This window comes from Phalacrocorax carbo, chromosome 18 (genome assembly GCF_963921805.1).
Source record: "Phalacrocorax carbo chromosome 18, bPhaCar2.1, whole genome shotgun sequence".
Lineage (NCBI taxonomy): Eukaryota > Metazoa > Chordata > Aves > Suliformes > Phalacrocoracidae > Phalacrocorax > Phalacrocorax carbo.
Genome location: NC_087530.1, coordinates 6,822,538 through 6,849,379, shown reverse-complemented (window position 1 = coordinate 6,849,379; position 26,842 = coordinate 6,822,538). Strand labels below are relative to the sequence as shown.

General features: G+C 50.9%; 1 protein-coding gene across 2 annotated transcripts; it reads right to left on the bottom strand.

The window, feature by feature from the left end:
* Positions 1-26,775, bottom strand: SH3GLB2 (SH3 domain containing GRB2 like, endophilin B2). Of its 2 annotated transcripts, XM_064468946.1 has the most exons (11): positions 26,374-26,775; positions 18,089-18,230; positions 17,619-17,747; positions 16,248-16,381; positions 15,674-15,766; positions 11,399-11,461; positions 6,942-6,965; positions 4,083-4,172; positions 3,490-3,590; positions 2,082-2,346; positions 1-1,415 (listed from the first exon to the last, which is right to left on the bottom strand). In XM_064468946.1, the coding sequence occupies exons 1-11, from the start codon at positions 26,434-26,436 to the stop codon at positions 1,308-1,310; spliced, it is 1,212 nt and encodes a 403-aa protein (XP_064325016.1). In that variant the 5' UTR covers positions 26,437-26,775; the 3' UTR covers positions 1-1,307. The 2 variants fall into 2 exon arrangements, with proteins under 2 accessions (XP_064325016.1, XP_064325017.1); XM_064468947.1 differs by lacking the exons at positions 6,942-6,965; positions 11,399-11,461.
* Positions 26,776-26,842: the final 67 nt, after the last annotated feature.

Below are 26,842 nucleotides of genomic sequence, written 5' to 3'. Positions count from 1 at the left end.
GTCAGGCAGTTTGTTTATTGGCAAATAAGTGCTGAAAACCATGAGCCCTACATACACAGGTGCTCAGTGCCCTGTTACATTAGAGTGGTCACGATACCATGGGGGAAAGTGCAAAAGATCAATAAACAAGCAAAGTTAGTTCTGACATACCAAGGGGAAGGTAGTGAACAGTGAGCTTGGTGCAGGTGAGTTTCTTTTCCATCCAGCTTGAGTGGAAAATTAGTTACACAGCAGCTGAAGTCCTTTAGGTGAGCTCTGGCTAAAAAAACTCATTATAGGGTTAAAAGGCATACATACCTGAGCCCTTTGAGCTAAACCACCACATACACTGGGGCAGCCTGGCTTGTTCAGTGTGTGTGTATAGCTGGAGATGACAGCAAGTGAGACTGTCCTTTCCTGCACTAGGATGCACCAAGTCTGTTCACTGCTGAGATGGGAGGGGAAATACTAGTTAAATCAGTGATCTTGGGTGAAAAATAAAGTCAGGCTAAAACATGCCTGGAACCAACACTGAAAGAAAAGCCTGGACAATTAACACAGGGAGCAAAGCTTGTAAAAAGGTTTGTAAACTTTTTGCAGTCCAAGAGCAGTTTCTCAGGAAATGCAAGCAAGATGCATGGTCCCTTGCACTGAGGTTTGATTTTTGACATATAGGCCCTAAATTATTAGGTCAGTCTTCACAAACTTCCTTCCAGCTTCAGAGGACAGTTCTAGGTTGAAGCCATCAGGCTCTTAAGAGCACCTTGCATTACTGTTCTCCCACTGGTGAGCAAGGTGGATGGGTGTAACAGGCTTTTAATTCTTAAATTCAGCTTCCTTGCCTTGAGAGCTAGAACATGTCAGAGGGTTTGTGTGGGACACTTCCCCACTGGAATGCTTGATGGTTTGACTTAGGCAATTCTACTGCTGAAGAACAGAGAGGGCGGGAGGGACAGACAGGCACTAACCCACACCAGACACAAGGGAAGTGTAATTCAAACTCTGAGCAGCTGCTGAGGGAGGCGGCTTGCTGGCCCTGGGAAAGCCACTGCGATAAATGAGACTAGGGCAGAAAAAAAGTAATCAAGGAATCTTGCACTTTCAAGACTAACCTCAAAGCAGGCTGCACTGGTAGTTAACAAATTCAGTCTTGGTGCCATCAGCCCTTTCCCAAAACCTTACTGTACCACTTCTTTCCTGCAATTCCCATGTTAGCAATGGAGTGTCAACCCTGAAGAGAGCAATGGTCTCAGATGAAGAAATCCGCATTAGAAGTGCCAGGGGGTGAGGGGTGCATTCTGCTTGTACATTCTTCTTCCTGGAGACATTTAACTTAACAGTTCCAAGTAAGTGACAGGAACTTTCCCTTTCTGGTTCCCTCTTTCCCCTATGAGCCAGTCTGGATCCATGCCTGGCAGGCTGTACACAGTGATCATCTGGGGAGAGAAGCCAGCATTAGACAGGACCTTACTCTGCAGGCAGAGTCAAGAAGTTCAGTCAGATGGGTACCAAAAGAACAATAATTCCGGAACTCATTTAGCAGGCATCTGCGTCCTTTCCCTGGAGCTATCTGCAGCTTTAATAGGGGATCTACAGCAATCTGCCCAGTGATGTCCCTGTTGCCTTTTCATTCTCCAAATTGACTTAAGGTATTTTTGCATACAGGGTGGCATATTGCTATGTCATCCCTTCTGAATACACAAGTTCCGTCTAGTCAACAGAAGAGTTTGTGACTTGCTGAGTTTTCTTTTTTTTCTCAGCACAATTAGACCAGGCCTCCAGCCGGGAGCTTATCCCAGTGCTGTCACATCAGGTAGCTATATTTAAGGGTCACAGTGAAGATGCTAAGTAAGGGTGTTTTGTTAGCTGAATACAGGTAGACTCCAATAGGAGTAGAAGAGTTACTGGGGTGATACTCAAATAGCAAATGGCCATCAGCACAAGCTCACTGCAACAAGTGGATACTAGTGGCAAGGAAAAGACTCTATTAGCAGTGCCATAAAACAGGGTTTTTGGGGGCAGGAAAAGTAACCAAGACCTTGCTGCGCATGCAATGGACTGCTAGGCAGATACAGCAAAATTCACCAAGGAAAGCTACCAACCTCATCTGCAAGAAGTGCCAGCTCAGTGCTGTCAGCTGCTTCATAATCATAGAGGACTCTGGCCTTCCGTGTCCCACTGGCAGGAGGCTTGACTTCATTTGGGTTCAGTACGCTCTCTGCCACGGTATTAGGCACCCCAACAATCGTGGGCACAACTGGAATAGTAGGCACAGCAGGGAGTGTGGCAGCAGCAACAGCTGGAGGAGAGGTAGCGGCTGGGGTAGGAGATGTGGATTCTGCGTTGCCTATGAATGTGCCTGAAAATCTTACACAGGAGGAAAAAAAAAAGAGCAGAGTTCAGTAAGGCTCTAGTATGATGAAGCAAGACAGAGCTTGTTCTTTTAGTAGTTACACTGCAGCGATGATGCTCAAGAGTTCCGGCTAACAGCAGCAACGTATCTGCACTGCCCATTGAGTGGGGAAATGCACACAGTTCGCAGGTGCTGAGACTGCAACAGGTAATATTTGTCTGCTTATTTTGATTGGAGTGTCCTGTTACAGAACTGGCACCTGACTTGCAGAGTATGAGGCTGAAGCGTGGCACCAGAGAGGGGTCTGGGCAGGTGCTATCGGCTCTGCCGTTGTTTCACTGGGCCCATGGTGCTGTGCCCTCCCCCTGCTCTCACATGGGCTGTGCTATCTGTTTAGTCTGCCAGTTCTCTAGGAAAGGGACAGTTCATGCTGTTAAACTGGATGGAACAACTGGAGGCTCCCAGGCTTTCTGGGCTCTATCGGTAGAGACAGTAATGGAGCAAGCTTGGTCTTGTTTATTCGTAGATACCCCCCTCTGCACTAAGGGAGTGCATCCTGGCCCTTGCTGGCCTTCATAGCGAGTCTGCAGAGACTCTGGTTTGGCTGAGGTGGAATGCTCTTAGAGCCAGGCCTATCTGACATCTTACTTACATTTCTCCTTTGGCGCTGCAAGCATGGAAAGGAATGGAACAGGAGTAGTGAGTGATCACGCAGAGGCAACAGCCCCTCCTGGGTCAGGCGCTGCACTGGTGTGACAGGTTAACAGACAAAACAGCCCTGCCCACGCCCATGCGATGTGCAGCCAGTAGCACAGAATTAGTTACTGCTGCAGCTGAGCACGCTCAGGCTTGCTGCTTGGCAACAGGAATTTGTCTCCCATGCGATTTAACTACTTTAGAGGAAGAATGTTCAAACCCTCATGACCATCATGCTTTGAGATGAATGTATAAAACCCAGGTGAACCCAGTGGGAAAGCCTGCTCTAAATGTAATACCACTGGGATCGGTCACCATTCTGTAAGCTCAGCTCTGTCAGAGCTTGGAGAGGGCTTTAAAACTTCTACCCAACATTATGACGCAGGATGGGGAAGGAGGCCTGAGCTAGGGGTAGCCAGACGAGTAGCCCTTAGAGAAGTAAAAGCAGTTTCTTGTCTTACCTGCCCAGTTGCTTCTGCAGGTCCAGCATGTATTGGTAACACTGAGCATAGTAGTTGGTCTGAGACTCCACAAACTCGTGGAGACAGCGAAGATGATTCACCTGGAGGGAGAATGACCATAAGCTGGTCTGTGAGTTTGGGTGCCAGGCACAGGAACCCTCTTCCTGCAGCTACCACCTACCCCCATGGGAAGCAGACTTGTGTAGGCCAGTATTTAAGAGTTCCTTGGTTGGCTTTAATATCCTAATTTGTTAAGTTTGGGAATGTTGCATAGGCCCAAGGGTGATCTCCGCAAGGAGGCTGCTCCTGGCACTTGAGCCATGCCCATGTGGTGAGTCCACAGCCTAATGAGAGAACGACAAGGTTTTTCTGGCTTGGAAGCATCTCAAGCACTGCAGAACTGCGGGTGTCACAGTGCCACTGCCTGTGCACGCTTCATTATGTTTTTAGTTTGAGCATTCCAGCATCCAAATGTATGACCTCTTCTACCTCTACTCCCAGTGCAGGGCTCACCATCCTCTTGGTATTCTTCTAGAAAGAAGCCAAGCATGTCTCTAGTCCCTGTCATCCCCCAGTTACCTGGGAAGACTCACATGTGTGCTGCTGATCCCCTCCAGCAGGAGACGTGTCACCTCTGCCTGTCGATCAAACTCCGTCTGCGTGAGCCTCAGCTCATGCTCTGCCTGTAAAACAGGACAGGGTGTTCAAGACAGCACAAGGCAAGGCCTTGTGCCTCTTCCAGGGAGAGGAACCTGCCTCCTCCACCAACCCCCCTTTTGGCACTGAGATAAGTGTGCTGTCGGCGCAGTAGGCCCCATGTGCACCTGTGACGCTGAACCCCAGGCACGAGAGACCCTGGGTGAGGATCCCAGAGGCTCTGGCTGTATTGCAACTTGATTTCTGCTTGATCCTGCACTGCAATGGAGTTCAAGACTGATGCATCAAGCTAGGAAGCTCCTACTCCCACAAGACTAGAACATGAAGACGGAGAGAGGCTTTGCTAATCTTGAGGTATGTAGAAAGCCAGTCCCGTGCCAGCACCTGTCCTTTTAACCCCCTCTAAGCCTATAGGCATAGGAATGTGACAACCTCCCTACGTTCCTCTCCAAAAGCACAACTTTTGCTGGTACCCTTTTTATCACCACAGAACAAAGGCTGAGGCCAGGGAGCATTTACCAAATTGCTGTTGCTAACTGCATGTCTCTGCAGTGGAGCTAAACATCCCAATCCAGCTTCTACCTCCAGCTCTTCTTTGATGCTAATTACTTATTTTGAGCTTGGAGGAATTAAACAATGGTTAATAGAAGGCAGCAATACAACAGACATTGGGAATCTGAAGACAGACTTACTGGAGACCCTCTTTACCGAACAGACGGCACATTTCTCCCCCACCAACAGCGTGTTTACGCTAGGGCAGTTTTGCAGTACCAGAATACCCAGTGGATCCTTGCAAGGAGAAGACCTACAGAAGTGTTGGAGCAGTCAGGTGTCCTGGTGCCTGCTCTCCCCACCCCACTGCCACAGGGAAAGGGTGACAAACAGGCTCTTCTGTTCTCTCAAGCATGCATGATTCCTTAACACCAAGCAGAATATGCCAGTTCACTCTTAGGATGGCACAGAAGAGGGGTGTCCACTCAGCTACACCTTGCTGGAAGGGGAGGAATATAGGTTCTGTGTCCTTCTCCCCTTCTCCAGGGGGTGCAGCGATCAGGGGGCTGCCTGCCTCAGTGCAGTGGCTCCTGCATGGCACCAGTTGTGGGACAGCTCCTTTTGCTGCTTTGGAAATGCCCTGATCAGTCTGGCACGGGGCTTGTTTGGACTTGAGCCCAGAGAGCTAATCCAGACAGGCTGATAGTCACAGAGCAGAGGCCACATCATGGGTGTTTCTGAGCAGGGTCACCCCAGAGGAGACCCAGCCTTCCCAGCAGGGCAAGCTAGAGGAGCTGCTGCGTGCCATTACATCTTTCATCTGGTAACAGCATTACCAGTACTGCTGTACAGCTAGGCTAGAACAAAGAAATGCTTTGACTGCCTTGCAGTCAGATTTGTCTATTTTAAGCTACCACTGATCTATTTCCTTGCACCTTCTGTATGAAAGGGATTATTTAAAGAAGGGGGAGTATAACAGGAAATACCAGCAAAATGCCTTACTAAGCACCAAGACATTCTTTGCTCCAGTGAGCTGAGCAGAGACTTTGGTAGCAGCAGAGCCATTTGAAGCTTATAACAGACAGAGCCAGCTCCATTTGGCACCACCTGGGATTTGACCCATTACCTCTCCCTGCTGGCTCTGAGCAGTTGCAGGATGTAGTTTCCCATAAAGCCAGCACCAGCCTGTGACCTGGGAGGTCCCTTCCAGACCTACGCTTCTCCAAGACACTGAGAACTTTGAAGTTTACTAACATACCTTGGTCTATCCAACCAGGACAAACCAAAGATAGAGGATAGAGGAGCAGAGCCTTGCATGCTTATGGCTGACTGCAGTCAGCTTATTTGTTTGAGGGACCGAAGGTTTTCAAGTACAGGATGAGCTGGTTCAAGAACAGCCAGTCTGCTCTGATGATGCATTCAGAGTAAGGCAGTAATAGGTTGCTATCATGCACAGCATGCAGGAACATGCCATTCTACCACCTTGCAGTTCAGGCTTCAGGCTAACGTCTGCTGGGGGTGTTTGAGGTGTGAAAGGCAATGGGATCCCAGGTGTCTCTGGAAGCTCCACACCATGCTGGAGCTCCGCAGAGAGCTCACCCTGGTCTCTAGTCCACTAGCAGCCCTCCACCCATCTTTATGGACAAGTTACACTCCCCTTGGGGAACCCAGAAAATAAACAAGATCTAGGACTTTGCCTCCATGGATCCACTCAGAAGGGTGAGCACAGCTCACCCAGACAGAGTCAACTCCATGACAGGCTCCAAACTTCCCACTCTGCCCTCCTGACGAAGCTGTTCCCTCCAGCAGCTGGGGCTTTTCGTGGGGAAACCCTGTCCTTGCTTCAGCTCTACTGAGAGCTCCTGCTTGGACCCCAGAACAAGCACACAAGGGACTACTAGAGGCTAACGCATGGCACATGCAAAATTAGAGCAGGCGGGGCCTTTGCCACAGGAGCAGAGCTGAACCACGTCAGAGCGCATCACCTCTGCTCCAGCGACGCTGGTGCAGGGCTCTCAGAGTTGCCTTTCATCACATATGCACGCACGCCTGGCTTGCCCAGGAAGTCTCTCACACTAGGTACAGCCAACTGGCCCACGGGGCGGGCTCTTCCCAAGCCACCGTCGGTTGCACTGAACCACACAGTCGCAGGATCAGCGCCGGGGCTGACAACAGCAACATCCCACTGGTCCTCCCCTGCGTGTGTGCAGGAACACGAGCAGGAAGGAGTCTGCAGCACCCCCACCCCCTAAGGACCACCAGCACACCCAGAGGTTTGAGCACAAGTTCGGCTGGGTACTTACTTTTTCCACCTCGTCGCTCCAAAGCTGTAGGGGCCACAGAGCAACAGGAAAGGAGGTCAGTGTTGGAGACGTCGAGAAGCACTCGGCATTAACACCAATTGGCAAGGACACTCCATAGACACAGCAGGCCAACTCCGTGGACAAGCTAGCCCTTCACCCAGCAGCAGCTGCCAGACTGATGCCCCTTCCCCTCATTCCTGCACCCTTGAGCTCAGTTTCACAACAGGAGAGCAAGTCCATGCCACCAGAGCCAGCAGCACTCCACCTCTGCTCCATGCCAGGGCTGTTACAGCAACTGCATTCAACAGGCTCCAGGAAGAAAAGGATTAAGCAGCAAGGTCCTCTGAACAGCAAGGGTGACTTTGCTGAAGAATGCTGAGGTTTGTATTGAAAGACAGCCCTTCTTTTTGGATTGTGGAGAGGCAAGTGTGCTGCTTGAGCCCACAAATGGGGCCTGGGAACTGCTGTGAGCTCAAGCCAGACAGAGGCCAGTGTTCTCCACCCGCTGGTCTAGAGAGCTCAGGTTAATGGGATAATAATCCTGCCAGTCTGCACTACCAACAGGCACGTTTAGTTACATGAAGGAGGAAGAAATGGCTGGATGCTGCCTTTGAGCCAGGCAAAACATCATGCTACTCCTTCCTATTCTCCTCACCCACAGGGTGACATTCGGGGCAGCACAATGCTGCCAGCTGCTTGCTGGGGTCTGGCTCCAGGACATGAAACAATTAACAAAAGACATGTGCAGCGATGGGAAAGGGAGAGAAGAGGAAGAAAAACACATTGATCCTTCCCAGAGGTCCTCGGCTTGGCCTTTCCTCAGCAGAAAACTACTCCCTCAGCCCTGGTAACATGAAATTGGATCAACTGGGAGCACACCAGCATGCTGGCAACACCCCACGTCAGCAGGGCCAGGGGAGACGGCCTCTGAGAGGCTCAGCTTCACCCTCTGATGTCGCCTTTGCAGATCAGGAAAGTTCACGGTAACATGGCTCAATTTGCACTGCAGGCACCTGGGAGCCCTGGGCTGGATGCGGTGGTGTCCGAGGGAGAACATGCCCTGTTTAGACCCAGAGTCTCCCAACAGAACCTTGTTGAGGTTTGCTCACCAGCACCTGCCCTCGTGGGCTGTGGCAGCCCCAGGTGCAGCAACAACTTCAGCAGCCAATATCAGGAGCACCTGCAGGAACTGCCTGCACTGGTGAGGACTGAAGGACGGGGGTGGTGTGCCTGGCTCCTTGGCTCGCTGCCTGCTCCTGTTCTGGTTTCTGCTCCCTGGCCTGCAGCTCAGCTCCTGCTCTGTGGTACGTAGCCTGACTGGCACCTCTTCTTACTTGAATGGAGTTGTTGTAGCCGGTCCCCTTACGATCACAGGCTGTCCCTGTGCAGTGCTGATGCTGGGTGTTTTCTCTGACCTTTAGGAGGATGTTTTGTTACTGCAAATCAGGAACTGGTTCAAATAAGGCCTGAGTAATTTCAGCCATGTATAGGGACACAAGACCCTTCCCCTTCTAAAACCCCCTACTCTGGAAGGCAGATGATGGGAAGATCCTGGCAGGCAGCTGAGAAGCAGGCCCTAGCCTGAACTGCTCTGCTGGCACAAGACCTCTGCCAGAGCACCCTCATGTTTTTGGAATGTGGTTTACTATAAGGGCAAAGGGAAGCAAGCTTTTGCTGACCAGAGATCTTCCTGCTTACTTAGATGCTGTAGCCAGTACTTGAGCCATTTCAGGCCTGTTTAATCACTGCAATACCCACTGAATTCATAGCTAGATGTGTTTCTCTTCTGTTGGCCTTGCTGTGCAACCTCTGGCTCTGACCCTATGGTGCTCTGGGGCAGTCCAGCTTTGCCTAGATCTGTCCCTGGGCTAAGGTGCTATGTGGCTCTAGTCAGAAGCATTTCAGGTAGCTCAGGGAGCAGAAAAGGCAATGATTTGCACCTGTCTTCCTCCACCCCAGCTCAAGCCAGAGGAACCCTCTTTCAGGTACTCAATATGTTTTTCTTGGAATCATTCCTAGGAGTACAGCGCATGGCACGTGGCAGGGTCTGAGAGAAAGGGATATTTAGGCTTACACAGCCCACGTACACCTCACACAAAAACAAAAGGTCAGTGTGGGGGAGAGGAGAGATGGCTCCTCAGCCTCCAACTCATACAAAATGAGGAAGGTGCTTATCTCCAGGTGGATCTAAGTCCATCTAAGCCCTCCTGTTACAGAAGGGGAAAAAAATAAAAACACCATGTTATCCACCTCTCCAGAGAACAACAGCATAAATTTAGAATGCAAATCAGAGCTCTGCTGAGGGCACACGGTTCAGGAGAGAGCTGACCTGTTTGCTCACCTGTCGGCCAAAGTTGTTACCTGGGCATAAGCAATCCCTCCCTCCAGAAGGGAGCAGAGCTCAACAGCAAGGTGAGCAGCAGCCACTGCTCTATACTGTCCGTATACACTAAGACTAAAGTAGTGCAAGGACTCTGGTCTGGAAGAAAAGCAGAGGAACAGTATGAAGAGCTCCTACCTTGCTGTAATGCCTGACCCCTTGGGATGAATGCTGGGATTAGAGAGCTTGTTGCAAGGCAGTCCTGCCTGCAGGGAGCAGGGGAGCAGTCTGGGCTCGGCCTGCGTTTTGCTAATTAGAGATGCCAACTGTTACTCAAGTCACCCCTGCTAGTGCAGCTGGACTTCAGGTGGCACTTCAAGCACTACTTGCAACCTCTGAAATGGGTAGTTTTGGAAGCCACAGGAGCACTGCTGGCTAGGCCAGCTGGTTTCCTACAGGCACTCCTGGTAGGAGGCCCTGCTGTGCAGCCATCAAACATGCTGAAGTGATCAAGGTCAGTGCTGGCTGCTTGTGTAGAGCACATCAGTCTTCTAGAGCCCTGCTCTAACTGTCCCGTAAAATCATCACTGCTGTCAGGGCTTCTCTAGTAGAGCTCTGAAGAGGGACCACTGAACCAGGCAGAGATGTGCCAGGGCGGACCCCTGTGGGCTAAAACCCCCCCCAAATCTATTTCTCCTGCCGTGTTACTGTGATTGGCATCTGCTCCCCAGAACATCTTTGCAATACAGCAGAAGCAGACGAGCTTGCAGTTTGATAATGACTAGACATGTTCAACTGAGCATCTGGGTACTCTGCAAGACCCTAATGCACGTTACGCAAATGCTTGCCTTCAGGTCTGCTTCAGAAAGCCTCAGGGAATGATCAGGATACCCTGGCCTAACCAGAGCTATTCAGAGGCAGGGAAAGCCCAGTTTCTCTCCTCTGATTCTCCTAGAGCTCAGTTTTAGTCCATTACTGTGTTGCCCTTGGAAAAGACCTTTCCAAGGGAGAAGCCAGAGCTATAGGCTTGCTGCTAACTGCTGCACTAGGAGAGATGGAAACTGAGCAATTGCTACAGCATCACCAGTATCAGCTTCTTCAGGAGTCTCATCACCAGGCCTGTTACCTATTGAAATAGTTTTCTAGCTATTGTGCAAAGCTGTTTCTGATCCCAGCATCACTCTCCAAGAAGGTCAGGACAGATCCCCCTGGGAACTAACACTGATGCTATCAGCTCAGACATACCACCTTCTCCAAATGGGATGGGTTTCCCATTAACCAAATCCAACTTGTTTCCATGATGGTTTTTGTTTGCTTGAAGGCCAGGCTGTCCTTTTTCATACCTTCAGATCCCACTCCCCAGCCCTTCCACTCCCAGATTATTCTATTAACAGGCATCAGTGTTGTTCTGAATGCTATTTAGGAAGCAAGATGATCAGTTTTCAACATTTTAACGAGAAATGTGACATTGTGCAATGGGGAGCCTTGAACACAGCATGGAAAGTCAATTGCGTGACTACGACCACTCAGTGCAACACAGTAGAGATGCAACAGGCTCTTCACCCACCCCCAGTGCATCTGACTGCATGACAGCTGCCAACAGACAGGCCCCAAGATGAAAGGAAAAAAGTGACCTCTATTTGCAGAATAGACAAGCCTCCACTGTCAGCCTACTGCGTTGCTGACACCATGGGTGGCAGAGAGATTCCTCCACCTTTGCTTCTCTTGACCAGCTACAAAGGCTCTGCGCGCTGACACTACAGTACTAATCAGGCAGTCACGCATGTGACGTTGCCAGCGTACAGCTGGAACCATCCAGAAAGGCTAACCTTTGAGGTTTTTTTCCTTTCAATTGCTCTACTAGCAATAAAAAACAATCAGAAGATTCCCACTAGAAATGTGGAAAAGGATTGGCAGAGAAACTGGAAAGCAAACCAAGCAGCGAAAGTGCCAGACCCTGACCCTGCACCCCCACAGGGGTGATCTGCATCCTTAAGGTTGACTCAGAGGAGCCCTGGGCAGCCCATGTCACATTAAAATGTTGAAAACAGCAGAGCACTAGGTCTGAGTTTAAGTTGGGTGAAGAGAGGGGCAGGAAGAGGTTGGAGAGGCAACATCTATGAGGAGGCAATCTTACCGCTGATGCGCTGGCGGAGAGCACGTAATTACGAGGTCTAGTCTCCTGAAAGTCAGGCACAGCCTAGTGGGGGGAATAGAGTTTCATGTACAAGTCACGCAGAAGGGTGGATAGGAGTCAGTCGGGCAACAGATGGAAGAAGGGACTAGTGGTTTTTTCCTGTCTGTGCTGGGAGCTTAGTTCAAATTCTCATGGGGTGGCAGGAGGGAGGTCTCCCAACCTTCCTGACAGTGGTGTGAGAAGCTTGCCCCAGGTGGAAGCCAGGCTTGTGCAAGAGGAGGTGGACTGGCTCATGCAGTCACAGCCAGTACTCAAACAGCAGATATTTCTACCGCTAGAAACTATGCCTGTACTTACAGCTATTCGCTCACACAGTGGCCAGTTGGAATGGAGATGAGACAGCATAATCCCAAATGTATTTCCCATTCCCTTGCAGCCAGCAGGTTGCTCATGTCATGTTGGCTCAGTTCAGTGGGCAGGACCTTCTTTCCCCTTGCTTCCTGTCTACAGACCTAGAAATGTCGCTGTGCAGGACCTTGTCCTTAAAGTGGGCACGCTTACCAGCATCAGAGCATCCTTTCCACAGTGCCTTTTAAAGAAACACATCTTCTTGTTCTTACCGTCACTAAGCCTCTGGGTGTGTTTCCTCCTAACAGACTCAGATCTGCTATTTTCAGTAAGGGGCATGGCTTAGCCAAAGCAGATCTAGTCCAAAGCCTTGCTGTTGCCAGAGGCAGTGTATGAGTTTTCACCCCAAAGGTCAGAAAACCTCCAAGCCACCTTTTCCATAGCTAAACCTCTGCCCAGGGGCAGGAAGACTTAAACGCTCTGTAGGTTTTCCTCATTGGGAATGCAAGGGATCCAGTCCACCCCCACACAGGTGTAGCCTCACTAACCATCACATAATGTGGTCTCTCTGTTCAGCTAAGCTAAGACTAGGCCTCCTCCTAGGATGGCCTGTGGCTGTAGCATTACCCAAAGAGATAAGCCAATGAGCTAGCTTACATCAGGACCATAACACTGGTGCGATGGATCTGGGAATAGTCCTGGTCAGCCTTTACTGCACAGTAGGTTGGTGTGCAAGGCTGGTGCACAATCCAGCTGTAACCCAGCTACGCTGTTAATCCTCTCAGGCCCCACATTTACTCTCCCAGGTTAATCTCTTTGCCGCTCACCCAGATCTACTTATACATGCTGACCTGATTTGCTGGGCCCTGAGCACCCTGCTGGAATGAGTGATCAGTGGGTGGAAGAACAGTCAGGCAGTCCCAACAAGATTTTTTTATTTTTTAAATCATCTAGGAGGTTTTGGGGATGGCTGGAGGAAAGAGTAAGGAGGAGTGATTCCTATTACAAGTCAAACTTTGTCAAACAGGGAGAAATAAGTGCCAGTGAGATTTGAGGCCAGCACAACAACTAGGCTTGACTCCTCCCTGTGGGGAGAGGAGATGTTTCACAGGAATAGCTTCTTATGCTTTTTTTTTTTTAAAATCAAAAGCAACTAAAGAAACATCTCCTCCCATTCCCTGGTCTCCAGAAAGTCCCAAAACTAGTCACAGCACATGGGATGAAGGAGGCAAGCTGCTCTTGCACTCCCGTGCATGGGCAAGTTGTATTTGCAAGCAGTGGTCAAAAGGGACCCACCTCCCTCCCCCTTCTACTCTTGTAATGGAGAAAACTGGCAGAGCCCTGGAGCCTGGAGGACAGAACAGCACCACAACCACCAAGCTGCCTGTCATTGTCTCTGGGCTGCTTCCCTTCCAGGAGAGGGACTTGCCACCCAACCCGACCTCCTCCTGCATGCTGCCAGAGGAGCCTGAGTGGGTCTTTACAGGAGGCCATGCCTCTCTTGAGCACTGCTTGCAAGCAGCGTTGATGGAACAGAGTGCATGCTCCACAGGGGCTGCAGGCAGCCAACAGGCGCTCCCATCTTTCTGGGGCACCTTTCCCAGGCAGCTGCAGCCCTGACCATGCTCAGTACATGCTTTAGGGCCAGTCCCAACGGGACAAGGGAGATGGGAATTTTCATTTAAAATGGGAAAGAGACAATGAGAGGTGTTAAAGAAAAAAATCACAGCACTGTTAGCACAGTCAATACTCACATCTCCCTCACACTGAGCAAATTACAAAGAAACAAAACAAAAAGGTTAGTAAACAAAACAGCATCAACAGGAAGGACAAAGCAACGAAGTCTGAGGGAAATGCACAAGCCCAGACACTCGAATAGCAGCTCACAGGTCTGGGCAGCAGCGCACTTGGAGGGTTGGTCACGAGACAGAAGCTGTGGGAACACAAGTTTGCACTACAGAGGGGAAGAGCAGCAAGAGAGTGGTGAGCTGGGAGAGGTGGGATACTTTAGGCCAGCTTGTACAGAGAGGTGTGACACAGGACTCCAGGCACATTACAGGGAATGTTGTGGTCTAGTAATGAGTTAACACAGCTAGAGCAGAGGCAGCAGCTCTCCCCTTTGTGCTGGGAGCTTCTACCTGTGCCTTGTCCTCTAGTAGTCAGTGAGGTGCCTACAGCCCTGAGGCCAGGGACCCACCTTTAAGCTAAGCTGGGTAAGAGATGGATGACCACAACAGCAGCTGAGGTTGTTCTGTTGTGTGATCTCTGTTTCAATGAAGCAGAAGGGCTGAAACATGGCTTGGGGCAAACAGCCTGGGAAGCCTGGACTGGCTGTGTCCTGCCTGGGGCACCCCAGCCCTGCAGTTCGAGTGGGAAAGTAAGCTTTTCTCTTCCAGCTACAGGGAAGTCCCTCACCAAGGGTCTGTGTGCAGGTGAGAGGCCTTGGAATCACTTCATGCAAGAAGCAAGGTAAAGAGGGTAGAAAGGGAAGAAGCACAGGAGATATTTGAATTCCTGCTCTGGTTTGAGCTTAAGATAAGGAAATGGTCACCACTTCTCTCTGAGACTGGGAGCACTGTCCCCTTCAGAAGGGGAATCAGGGATCCCTGAAGTTACCTTCAGTGGGTCCGAGTGATCTGACTGATGGGAGAAGGCTTTTTTTAAAAGGGCAGCTATCGCTTTTGTTCACCTAAAGCTTTGTTCAGGGCTTTCCCACATAGGCCTGAGCACTGTGTTAGACCAGCTGACGGAGGCCACAGAGCTTAGAGTTTCCCCATACGGATTCTATGCAGTTAGAGCTGGAGAAAAGAGAAAACACCTGGGAACTGGCCACCCAGGGAGCTGCAAGGCCAGAGGCCCAGCTGAGCAGATGGCTAGAAAACAGGCTCATGGCAGGGCTCCCAGGCTGGTATCCCAGTGCATCCCAGAGACTGACTGACAAGGACTCTGGTCTATTCTGATTGCACAGGTTTGCTAGTTGAGCTCCTGGCCCAGGCTAGGAGCAGAACTTGGCAAGTCTTTGTGCCAACAGCCAGAGCACTACAGGATAACAATCTGCTTCAGCAAGGCCCTCCAGGAAACCCATCAGTGCCCAGCTACATCCTCTCTGCCTCCTGCTACTCTGCCCCTGCCCTGGGAGAGCGCAGCTCCAGGAGGTGCCTCAGGCCCAGCGCACCCTGAGCTGACAGGTCTTGTCAGCCTCACAAAAGCACTTTGAAGCACTGTCCCCATTACCTGTGGACAGCGACACTGGCTGACTTATCAGTCCCTTCTGCACGGCTCTGACCTGGGACCTTTGGCAGTTTACTTGCCATGAACTCCCCAAAGCCAGAGGGCAAGACTAGCTGTAACCAGACAGCACCATGAATTAAGTGAATACAGAGGCTGAAGGAAGGACCTCTTGCTAGACAGTCTGACACTGGCCAGCCCTTAGTCTTCCCCAGGCAGGATTGCCAGGGGAGCATGTGAATTGGCAGAATCTTAACTAGTGTGAAAGCCTGGAACTGCTGCAGAGCCCCAGCATGCTTTCTCCTTGTGCAGCTCCCAGCTCAGCTCTCTCTTGGCTTGCTTTGAGATCCCCAGGGAAACTTAGCAAGTCCTCAGAAGATGCAGCTTTTTAGTTACTAGCAAAAATCATCCAGTAACCACTAGCAGTCAGGAGACAGGAGCCTGGGTCAAATAGAAGTTTCCAGACTCCGGAAGCTCAGAACTATTTTCAACAACTCTGCCATAGAAGGGCATCTAAGGAACAGGCGTGTGGCTACTGCTCCCAGTTCCCTTGCATACCAGCTGAAGAATTCCCCCCACCCATGTCTGCCAGGGCATAGCAGGGCAGCCTAATTTTTGTCCAGAGAGCATGTGGCATCATTCATGTGAGCCAAGCCCTGGGGCCAGAAAGACAGAGAGGGGAGTGAGGGAAAAAGTTACCGCTGCTTTTGCCTCGGCAGCTTTGGCTTTCTTCAGCCTGGCTTTGCAGGCATCCAGATCCAGGCGGCGGTTCTGCAGGATCCTCCGCTCTTTCTGGAAGGGACAGAAAATGGGAGAAGAGCAGACTGCTTAGGAGCTGTTAGGGGAGGAAAAAGGACAAGGTATCATCTAGGAATTAAATCTATTTCTTCATCAAAAAATGCTAGGGAGAAAGAAGTAGTTGCTATGTTCGTGTCATTAGCAAGTTTTGGGCCTGGCTGCCAGGGATCCAGGCTAACCTTCTGGAAACAGGGCAGCCTATGGGAGGGTGGTGCCCACTAAGCTGCAGGAGTCAGGAAAGGACTTGCCTTCCTCATGCGCACCAACTGGCAATCCTTCCCTGCCGCAGAGGAAGCCCTGAGCAAGATCTAGGATAGTTATTCCCCTACGCTTGCATACTTTGAGAGGAGAGATATGGAGTCCTCCTTTCTCATAAGGAAAGAAAAGGAGTTGTTGCAGCACTTTCTCCATCTCCCCCTGCCCTCCTCATCTCTGGTGACATGACAAGCTTCCCCTTTCCTGCTACCATACTTACAGATATGGTTCGCCAATCCCCTTCCAGGAAGTTGCGCAGTGGGGTCAGGAAGTTGAGGGAGGCAGAGTGGATGAAGTCCCGTTCTGCTGCACCTAAGCGCCTTTGAGTCTCTCCAACTTTTATCAAGGTCTTCCCTGCAATAACAGGAGCCTTCAACTCCAGAGAAACCAATTAACATTGCGTTGGTTTCAGCCAACCCACCCAGAGCTACCAGGCTCCAGTGTTGGGGGACAAAGGCACAGTGTACCCTGCCCGGACAAGGTGACCATGCCTGTACCACACTAACTTTAGTCCCAGCTACAATCTGCTTTTAGCTTGAGGCCTCTTCTCAGCTGCTCCCAGTGCAGCTTAGATCTTATCTGCTGAGGCACTTACTCAACCGATGTCCTTTTACCACTACCCCTGCTTGCACAGAATTATCTTTGTCTCATAAAACAGAGGCACAGGAACAGAACAGCAAATTAAAAAGCACCAGAGCAGAAAAAAAAAATGAGTTGATTAGGCAGTGCTGGCTATAGATGCAGTTACAGCTGTTCTGCCTGTAACAGGGCTCACTATTGAACAGCTATTGATTGGGAGAGCAGTAACAAAGCTCGTGGCAGAGGCAAGGACAGCTGGAAGTTAAGGCTATGCTTCTGTGCAGGTCTGCTGCTTAAAGAAGCCCAGAATTCCCCCAGGAAGGGGCAACTGTTAGGATTTAAGAGCAGAAAGATGCATTGTGGTCAGGAAGGGGCCTGCTGTGGCTTGTAGCCAAGCACCAGCCTTCCCAGTCTGTTTTCCTGTTCTCTTTCTGCAGAAGAAAGATTTCCACCCTCCTCTTGTAGGACACAGTTAAAGGATGGTTTTCCTGTTCAGAGTCTAGAGAAACTCTGTGCAACTAGATACCACCACCTTAGACTAAAAAAATATGCTCACACTGGGCAAAGCTAAAGCTATTCACTGCAAGTCCCTGTTCAGGATAGTTTAGAAAGCCACAGAAACAATACAGAAGAGTTTCTGTGTCCTGTAACCAGTTCCACTAGCTCCCCTGGATCCACACGTCTTTATTTCTTCTCTATCACTGCCAGACTTGAAGACTGCATTAGGAATAGGGAGACTCCTGCCCCTTTTCCCTCACAGCATGGAGTGTGCTTTGCTGTAGAGTCAGACTTGACTTCCTACTCCAGGTGGGCTCTTTGCTTCTCTGCTGGAGAAGACCCTTCTCCGGGATCGGCTCTGACACGCTCCGTGGCAGGTTGCCGCAGGGGGAGCCGGCCACCCTGCCTCCTTCAAGAGGCATGCTGCAGAAGTCTTAACCCAGAACAGTAGCTGGGATACTCTCTTTGGAAGGGATGGGTTCCCAGGGCTTTTTAATTAGCCAGGCTGACTTACCATAAGGTGTCCCTGGCCCAAAGTCATTAGCTGCTTCTGTCATGTACTGTGCCAACAGCTCCCCGTTGGTGACCCGGGAAGGCACCTTCCGGTCAAGCTTCTCATAGAGGAATTCTTCTACTCTAGCACCTGGAATGAGGATGCCACCAGTAGTTACAGGATGGAGGATGAAGGAGTGGCCCCTGGAACTGGCATTCATGGTGGCCCACACCGTACAGTCCTCAGTCATGCACTGGACAGCAAACACCAGCAGCGGGAGGTGTGCCCTCCCAACCATCTCCCCATCTTCAGGAGCACACCCAGTGATCTCAGCTGCATAGAGAAGGAAGGACAGGCCCTGCAAAGCCACATCTCTTCCAACCCCCACAAACTCAGTGGAACAGGGCTCTCTGCCAGAGGGCATGCTTTTTAACAATGTTTGAGCTGCAAGTGATATTTGTCTTTCAAGCACTAGAAGAAGGTGGACTTACTAGGGTTTGGCTGCAGCAGAACCTCAGTCTGACGCAAGATCTTCTCTGTCCAGTTCTTTGTGCAGTCTGCCCTGGCCAGAAGGCTTTCAAAGTGGGCATCCAGTTCAGTCTTCTCAGCCTGGCCCAACTTTTCTTCAGTAAACTGCAGGAAGGAGGTAGTCATTAGGAGGTCTGATCTACTAAAGCAAAATTACAGCATGCTACAGGGCTATTAAGAGGCACTGAGGCTTCTTCAATCTCATGCATTTATCTAGCAAAAAAGCCTTCAAGGTGTCATTCTTTGTTCCCAGGAATCTTTCAGTGGAAGAGGGCAAACTTTTGCCCAAGAGTGGAACAAGCATTGAGCTAAAAATAGAGTCCAGGTTTGAGAGGTGTTCCAGAATAAGTAACTTTTAATAAGGTCTAGTACAAAATTACTCTAGTTGTGGGGAATCTATTTAAACGTGCACATGGCTTTCAGTACTTCATGCAGGAGAGCAACAGACATCCTTCACATGAGGGAAGGCAGCATCTCCCTCCACATTCTCCTAACCAACAATGTCCTCCACACCCAACAGGATCAGGAATGCCACTACTACCTCACAAGTCAGCCTTTCTTCTCATCTTACTGGACAAGCAAGTACATGACATTGGTTTTGCTACAGGGCTTGTGAGTGCCCTCCGACAGCCATCAGACTCTCAGTGTCTGAGCACTGCCTCCCAGCTGCCTTGCAGGCAGTGAGCTGCCAACTGCGCATCTGAGGTTTAAAGAGGCTCAAACTCAAGATTTAGAGGGAAATGCTTCCAGCAAGTGACTCTTCCTCTAGGACACACTCTGAAGCAGGGTATTGAGAGAAATATGATGGTGTCTGACTTCTCTCAGCACTCAGATCCATGCTGGCAACACACTTTCCCTCACTGTGATTCCTTTTAAGTTTAAGATTAACAGCAGGGAAAAGCAGGCTGTGCAAGTCTTCAGTGTTTTCGTACCGGGCAGTGACATCTGACAAGCAAGGTTTGTCAGTCTGGAGGTGCAGCATCAGATGGCCTGGACACCCCCCATTGCTTCCTTGGGGGATTTCTGAGAGAAGAGCCCATTCCCTCTCATTCCATCCCCATTTTCCACTTTGCTTCTCTCAGTGATGTTGGCCAACTTCAGCGTATTTTTAAGCACAATTTCCTGCTCTTGATGGAACCAGCACCTTGTTGGATCATACTAAAAGAGCCCTTCAGACAGCTATGCCACATGGGATCCTAGAGAGGTTGCAGTTGTCCTTTTGGCCCTTGTTGCTGGCCTGAGGTGCCACTGTTGTGTTATCAGGATGTGGTACTGTACGATACCTGGTACAGTCACGTGCCAAGAGACTAAAGCCTGGCTAAAACTCTTAGATGAAATACAACTACTGTCTGATCTGCCACTTGTAGCGTCTCCTCTCCCCTCCGCTATCCCACAGTTCAGCTCTAGATGGGCCAAGATGCCCTCTTTATGGGGTCTTAGTCTGGTGTCTGTTGCCCCTCCTGAAAGGCCTTTGGCAACCTCTCTTCCTGCAGCTGCCCAGCAGCCCCAGACAGGTTCACATCCAGTACAATGCTGGGAGCAAAGTGAGATAAGGAGCCAGCCCAGAACCAGCACGTGAGGCAGGCAAACAGCCTTTAGGAGTCCTGTTACCACCGTGTGCAAATGTTACTAGATGTCCGAGATACGCAAGCCCTGCAGGTATGTTTACACAGTGACCTGCTCAGGCAGGATTCAAGCTAGAGCCCGCGAACTGCTTTGCCTGATGTCGGTGGTGACAGATACTGAGCTGCAAGGACAGTCGTACCCCCTCCTGCAGCCCAGTGGGGGCTTCCTCAGCACCAGCAGCCCCTGGTTACTGGCAGTCTTATTTTCAGCTCAGTCTCGCCATGGCCCCGTGGCTATTGCTGGGCATGGCTAAAAGCAGGTTCAGGGTGAGAGGATGTTTGTATTGCTTTGTACCCAACATCTATGCTTGTCTCTGGGGGCCACGCACGACTATCAGACACGTGTGACTGGCTGAGGCTCTCTTCCTCTGTCACTGTTGGAAGCCCAGGGCTGTTTTCAGACTCTGCCAGGCTGGGCTGAGTCACTGCCATGCAGCAAACTGGGGCTTCCCAGGTATTTGGCACCAATTCTCGAGTCATCTGTTTAAGAGCTTTCTTAAACAAGCCAAGACTCTTTGATGCAAGCAGAACAGTCTCTCCCCCCCCCCACCCTCCAGAAAGCTTTTTGAGATCTCATCTGACTTCCAAGTCCAGCTCCTTTTCCTGCTATTTAGACTCATCCTGCACCAGCACCTGCCCTGGAGCTGTCAAGCCTAAACCCAGTTTCTTGTCACCTTCTTACAGCATTGCTGCAGTCAGCTCACTGCCGAAGCCCTCCTGCATCTCCACAGTGCTACTGCCAGCCTCCTGAATCATTCCAGCTCTGGGGTCCTTTGCTATATTCACAAGCAGCATCTCCAAGCATCACTGTCCTTCGCAGCTATTTTCTGTAACCCACCCCTTCACCTAGTGCAGTGGAACAACATGGGTCATTTGCACAGCAGCACTTGGCCAGGGAGCAGCCAGGACTCAAATTCCGTTCTGATCTCAAGTCAGGCACTAAAGCTGTTTGTCTTGCAAGAGGGCTGAGGACACTCACAACGATCACTGCAAGCCTGGGCTGTGTCAGAAGGGGAGGATGGGCAGAAATCTCAGTCACAGCCTGTGGCTCCAAAGGGTCAGGCCAGAAAACAATCTCTTATTCAGGCTTTCTTTCAGCATTGGAAAACAGGGCATGAATGTCATGAAGTGGGTGCAAGGGCATGGGAGGCTGTAGCTCACATCCTGGGAGGCTGTTGCTACGTTAGTGTCTCCCTTACCCCCGCCCAGAAGTCAGCTATGCTGCTAAGTCCAGACCCAGGCACAGCCTCGGGGCAGCTGGTACCACCTGGCTGAAGGCTGCTGCAGAGGGTGGTCTCTTCCTCCCCCACAGCACACTTCTACCTCCTTGTCTGTGCGTGGGGAGTCCAGCTCAATTTGACCTCTAACATGACTTCTCATGCAGGTCAGAGAACTCTCCTGACGACACAGCGCTCCTGGGAACGTGCCATCAGGAGCAGGGGAGAGCAGGACTACCTCTTGCAGGAGCGGCTTCCAGTGAGATCAGATGAAGCTTCTCATGAAAGTGCAGCCAGTGAAGGAGATTAGGGGTAAGTTACACCACCTTATCCTATGAGCTGGTTCCTTCTTATGTCTGGTGCAAGTGGAGATCTGAGCTTTCAGGTGGCAACAGGTCTCAGAGGCTGATCCCCTCTTAAGTCAGTGTCCCCAGTGAAAAGCAGGGTAGAACAACAGCAGTTCATGAAGTCTGGCTACTCAAGCATTTCAAGCAGAACTCCCCCATAAAGAACTTCTGTTCTTAGGAATTTGTTTTCATAACACTTACAGAAATGTCATTATTTTTCCTTCCCATTGAACAGGCATAATATTTCACTGTGAGGCCAAGAGATGCAGAAGAACAGACAGGCTGATCATACACTCATGCCTCCTGACTGTAAAGAAAGAGGTTAAAAATATTTTGTGTCTTGCTGCTCGTGGACTAGAGGTATTGGTGTCTTTTGCAGCACCAAACACTCCAGGCTGCCACAAAAAAGAGTGTTATTTGGTTGTATCAAGGTGACCTACAGGCTTGCTACATATTCACCTGGGAGAGAGTCGGGGTGGACAGAGCACATGCAATTACACTGCCTGGGAACCTTAATTCTGCTGGAGCCAAACTATTCCCATTTGCTTTCTAGAACCTGACAGTTGGGTCAACAGCCCTGCCCTGAACCAGTTCCAGAATCTGCATCACACGCCAGGTCACGGTCACTGATCCTGCCCTGCAGGAAGCGTCCCTACAGCTGACCCAGCTGAGCACCAGCCCCATCTTTGTGCAGGGAAGCCAATGAGGTGATTAATAATGCAGGGCAGCCTTTTGTCGAGTGCCACTCACTCTCCAGGAAGGAGAGTCGTGCCGCATTCCAGGGCATCAATAATTCAGCCAAAGGTTGGGTTTCCTCTAGGAGGCTTGGCTGGCCAGCAGGAACACTAGATGCATTATCAGGGCCCATGCAGGCAAGCAGGCTGACGGATCAGGAGAGCAGCACTTGGGTGACAGGCCCAAAAGAAGAAAGACTCTGCTGGACTGCAGTTAGGGCAGCTGCCTGCATTCACAGCTTGGGGGAAAACTCTCCTTTCCCCAGGAGAGTTGATAGAGACACTACTGGGATGTCAGGAGGGTGAGCAAGTAGAGCTGAGCCAGATGGGTCCCTCTGCACTACAGCTAAATATCAAAAAACGCTGTGCCTAGAGCCCTAAAGGCCGTCAAGGTAAGGCTTTAAAATAGCACATGCATTGTTTGCTGAAAGCATTAGCATCTTTCTCCCCTTTGAAGTGAGGGGAATAAAACACCAGTGCTCCCAGTTATGCCAGCACCACAGCTGTCTTGCACAATGCAGCATGAGTAGACTCCTGTCTCTTCCAGGCTTGTGTGATTTTTTTTTTCCCCATCCCTCTCCACTCCGGCTGGCCCAGGGCCGTATGCTGTGAGCTTTGACAGGGTAGCTGCAGCCCCCTTGCAGAGGATCTGGTGGCAGAGTTCAGGCCCCTGTACCACTTGAAGGGTCCCCAGTTTTTCCAGCTGGACATTACTTACGACTTTCTACCTTAAATCACAAAGATCAAGCCAGGGTCTGGAGTCTTAAACCAGGAATAGCCTCCTGCACCTGCCGGTAGATTTGGGCCAGTAGATTTTCTGAAGTCTCTGAACAGCTTCATAATGCCCAGGCTATTGTAACATTTGCTTTTTTGGTGATCAGAGGCATGACAGAATCAGTTTAGGCAAACCTACCTCCCACCTTGTGCAGGCATGCATTAGAAGAAAAGCCATAGCCACTCAGCCTCTAAAAACTACCCGGGTCTCAACAGCTCTGGACCAGATACAGAGTATGCTTCAAGTATTTGGTCACCAGGAGTCAGGAAAGCTAGGCTGTGAGCCAAGTGAAACTGTGCTAGAGGACAGAAGGAAGCCATTAACAGGACAGCTTGGTCAACTCATGAGCAAGGCATTTAGGGAGAGGAAAAATACTGCCCTCATGGATTCATAGGTGTGTTTCAAATGGAAACATGCTCTGGCCCATACCTCTTCCCCTTAAAACCCTTTTCATCCGTCACCTCCTGTTCCCTTGATTCTTAAGGTGATCAGCAATCAAGGTATCAACCCCAGTAAGGTCAGCAAGCAGAAGGGAAAAGTCTACTTTATCACCACAGTTCAGAGAGATAGGGGAGTCTGTCTTTCTTCAGGATAGAATAAGTCAACCTCTAGCTGCTAGCAGTAATTATATTAGCAGTGGGATAAGCACCCAAAAGCTGTACTCATGCTTGGGCAGTTTCACCCAGAGCCAGTTTACATCAGAACTGACAGAAGACAGACACCTACAGTTATTTCCAGACATCCCTGAGAGCACCTGGCTTGCGGCCTGTCTAGAACAGAGACATCCAGTGTGTTATCTTTGGAAGGAGAGGTACCAGTTCTGTAGGGAAGCTAGAGCTCTTAGCACAGCTTCCTCTGCAGAGGTCTGGGATCAAACCCACATACTGATAACTGGAAGGTGCAGCTGATCAAAGAGAAAGGCCTTATTCTTCTTTGGTGAAGATGAGCATGACCTGCTTGAATTATCTCTGCAGGTGACAGCTGTTAGGGCCTATGTGCTGCATCCTCTCTGAGGATGTTTACTTGATGGCTGTGACTGGTGGTGCAAGTGTCAATACAGTACATCCTCAAGTGGGAAGCTGAATCCTACCAAAGCTCTTTATCCTTGCAGCTGCCTGAGCCTAGAAGCTTGTTGCCCACTTGCAGGGCAGCAGTGCTGACCACCACCTCCCTCTTCATCTACATCTACTACCTGTTTTGTTTCTCTAAAGAACATAAGAGATGCCGTGAAGCCCACAGGTGAGGGAGCCGCATACACAAGCTTGGTAAGATAGTTACTGCTTATACAGCTGCTTTGTCACAGCCACCTTTGTCCTGTTCCTGCTGGACGTGTGCCCACCCAGGAGCATACAAATCCTTCAAGCTGCCTAGCTTCTCCTCAGGTAGAGCCCTGCTAACTGGTGCCTGAAGCTAGGAAAAGCTGTGTAAAGGCAGCAGTGGGTTTTTGAGTGTTTTTTTTTTTGTGTGTGCGGGTTTTTTTGTGTTTTTTTTTTTTTGTCATGAAAGAGATCAAGCTTAGTCAAATATCTTTCCACCAGCCACCTACATTAGGTTGTATTTGACAGGTTTCAAACTAGGACTGCGCCTGCACTAAGCCTCAGGGAAGCCACCCCTGCTCTGCCTCCTTCCCCCCCCCGCTGAGCAAGGCTCCAGCCCTTCTTCCAGTTCGTATTAAGCTCTTGTGTGTTGGCCAGGGATCTCAGTCAGACAGCAATAGCTAATGCTGTCTGAGTGGCACAGCACATAATGGCCAGTCCATTTATCTACCAGTCACTGCAGTTCCAGTAAAACATCACTTTGTTAAATGCCTGGAGCTGAAGAAAGTATCTCCAATGCTATAAAACTGAGCTTATTCTAGGCAGGTCTTATTCCCCTCCTAGAAGATCTGCTGTGCTGAAGAGAGCTACAAAGCTAATCCTCATTGCCAACAGAGACCTCAACTATCATTTCTGGCTCTTGGTGGAGACAGGGCAGTGCTCACCCACGCTAGCAGCAGGACTCTATGAGGACAGCCCAGATAGGCCTACTTTCCCCAGCAATTAGACTTCAGAAAGTGGTTTTCAGCCTCAGCAATCCATTTCCTTCCAGTCTCCCCTCCTTACACAAACACCTGCATGCTGTCCACAAGTACCAGTGCCCATTTTGTTTCAAGAAATTACTACTGGAATTAGTCATATGAATATTCATATACGAGATTATGTGGAGTAGGTGTAGCAGGCAGAAGCCACTATTTATAAACGCCTCCTTGCTCTAGAATTGCTGTGTGCAGACACTGTTCCCATGGCTGTCTCCTTCCTACGCCTCAAAGCTAAAAAGCACTTATCAGAGGCTTACAATAAGGCTTCTAAACATAAGATATCTTTACAGCATTTCTTCCTTTCTTCTGCTACCAAGGTCATTTGCATGAGAACAGCATCTTTAAGCTTTCCATCTGCTCCTTATTTTGCACCTGTAGTTAATATCTCTCTTTTTCACAACATATGACTCATTGGCACGGTTCCAGGAGGTGATATCTGTTTACAGGAGACCAGCTCCTAAAAGAGCCAGAATTACTCCACTGCACAGAAGGTTTGGAACAAGACGGCACTGCTCTGTTTGTTTATCAGCCCACACACAATAAGGTAGAGCAAGAAGCCCAGTCCCAGAGTCACCAGCTGGACTTCACTTCTCAGGCAGGATCCCAACCAACTCGTAACATGTCTCCCTCCTGCCCAACAGAGAATGGGTCTCACATTGTTATGCCGCAGGAGGGGACAGTCTCAGCAGCCACATCTCACCACCTGCCGCATGCTTTGCTCCTCATGGGTAGCCAAGTTTTTTCACAGCTCTGGGGGTCACTGCATCCCCAAGCAGCTCCAGATCTCCAGCCTGGGGGAGGATGGTCCTGACACCACGTTAGCCCCCCGAGACACTCTCTGCTCAGTCTCAGCAGCTCCTTCCCATCACTTCAGCAGCACTGTGTTTTGCCAGGGGCTGGGAGCTGCTGCTGCCTGGCCTCCCGAGGGGCTGATGTGCAGACCACCTGCAAGGCCACCTTGGCCACCTCTCCCTAGCAAAAGGGAACAGTTCCCTAACAGGTCTGGGCACAGCTGACTGTTTGCAAGATAAGCTTTTCTTTGAAAACAACAACAATTAGGCAAGTGATGTCCTCTCCATACTCCTCTTCCAGCCTGCTCAAGCCAAGGCTTTGGTTAGCAGTACCGCTGGGGCTGGTGTGCCTGGCTGGCCTTTACCAGACAGTCCCACCGCAGCAGCAGCACCGTGGTGCAGCACAGCACCGCTCGGAGCCCCCAGAGGCGGCTGCTCCCGGGGCCGGGGCTCAGTCAAACAGACCCATCCAGCTCCACACCTATTTTCCAGCCTCCCTCGGGGAACGTCCCTGGTTTTGCTGAGGCCTCGACCCACAGGTCCGCAGGGCGCCCGGTGCCCGTGCGATGGGAGGGAGGGAGCGGGAAGCCGGGAAGGCCCAGCATCCGCGGGCGAGCCCCGGCCGGGGGAGCCGGTCCGGCCCGAGCCCCGCAGTCCGGCCCGAGCCCCCCGGTGGCCTCACCTGCATAGCACGGGAGAAGAAAACTCCCGCGTCCGACGCCAGCTTCTTCACGTTGAAATCCATGGCGATGGCGGCGGCGGGAACCTCCGCCGCGCCCCCGCTGTCACCGCGGCCGCCGGGCGCCCGCCCGCCCTTTATAGCGCCGAGCGACGCCCTCCTCCCACCGCCCCTTAAAGGGGCCGTGTGTCACCAGCAGCACCGCCCGCTGTCGAGCCGGGAGGGAGGACGGCGCGGCGGCGGGAGGGGAGCGCCGAGCCGCGGGGTGGCTTGCGGGGGTCCGGCCTCCCCCGGGAGCGCCGCAGGCGGCTGACGCGCGGGCGGCGGACGCGGCCCCTTTAAGCCAGGCAGCCGCGGCGGGGGTCGCTGTCAGCCGCCCCCCGCCCCTTCCCCCTCGCGGCTCAGCCGCACTCGCCGCCTCATCCTCCAGCTCCGATTGGTGCGCTGGCAGGCAGCTCTCCGCTCTTATTGG

Bases quoted from the DNA above. Each gene is read 5' to 3' on its own strand.
- SH3GLB2 (XM_064468946.1), bottom strand. From the start codon at position 26,436: ATGGATTTCAACGTGAAGAAGCTGGCGTCGGACGCGGGAGTTTTCTTC. The intron at 11,462-15,673 runs GTAACTTTTTCC...TCCCCCCACTAG, and splicing joins CTGCCGAGGCAAAAGCAGCG to GCTGTGCCTGACTTTCAGGA. The intron at 3,591-4,082 runs GTGAGTCTTCCC...TTCTCCCTCCAG, and splicing joins AGGGGATCAGCAGCACACAT to GTGAATCATCTTCGCTGTCT.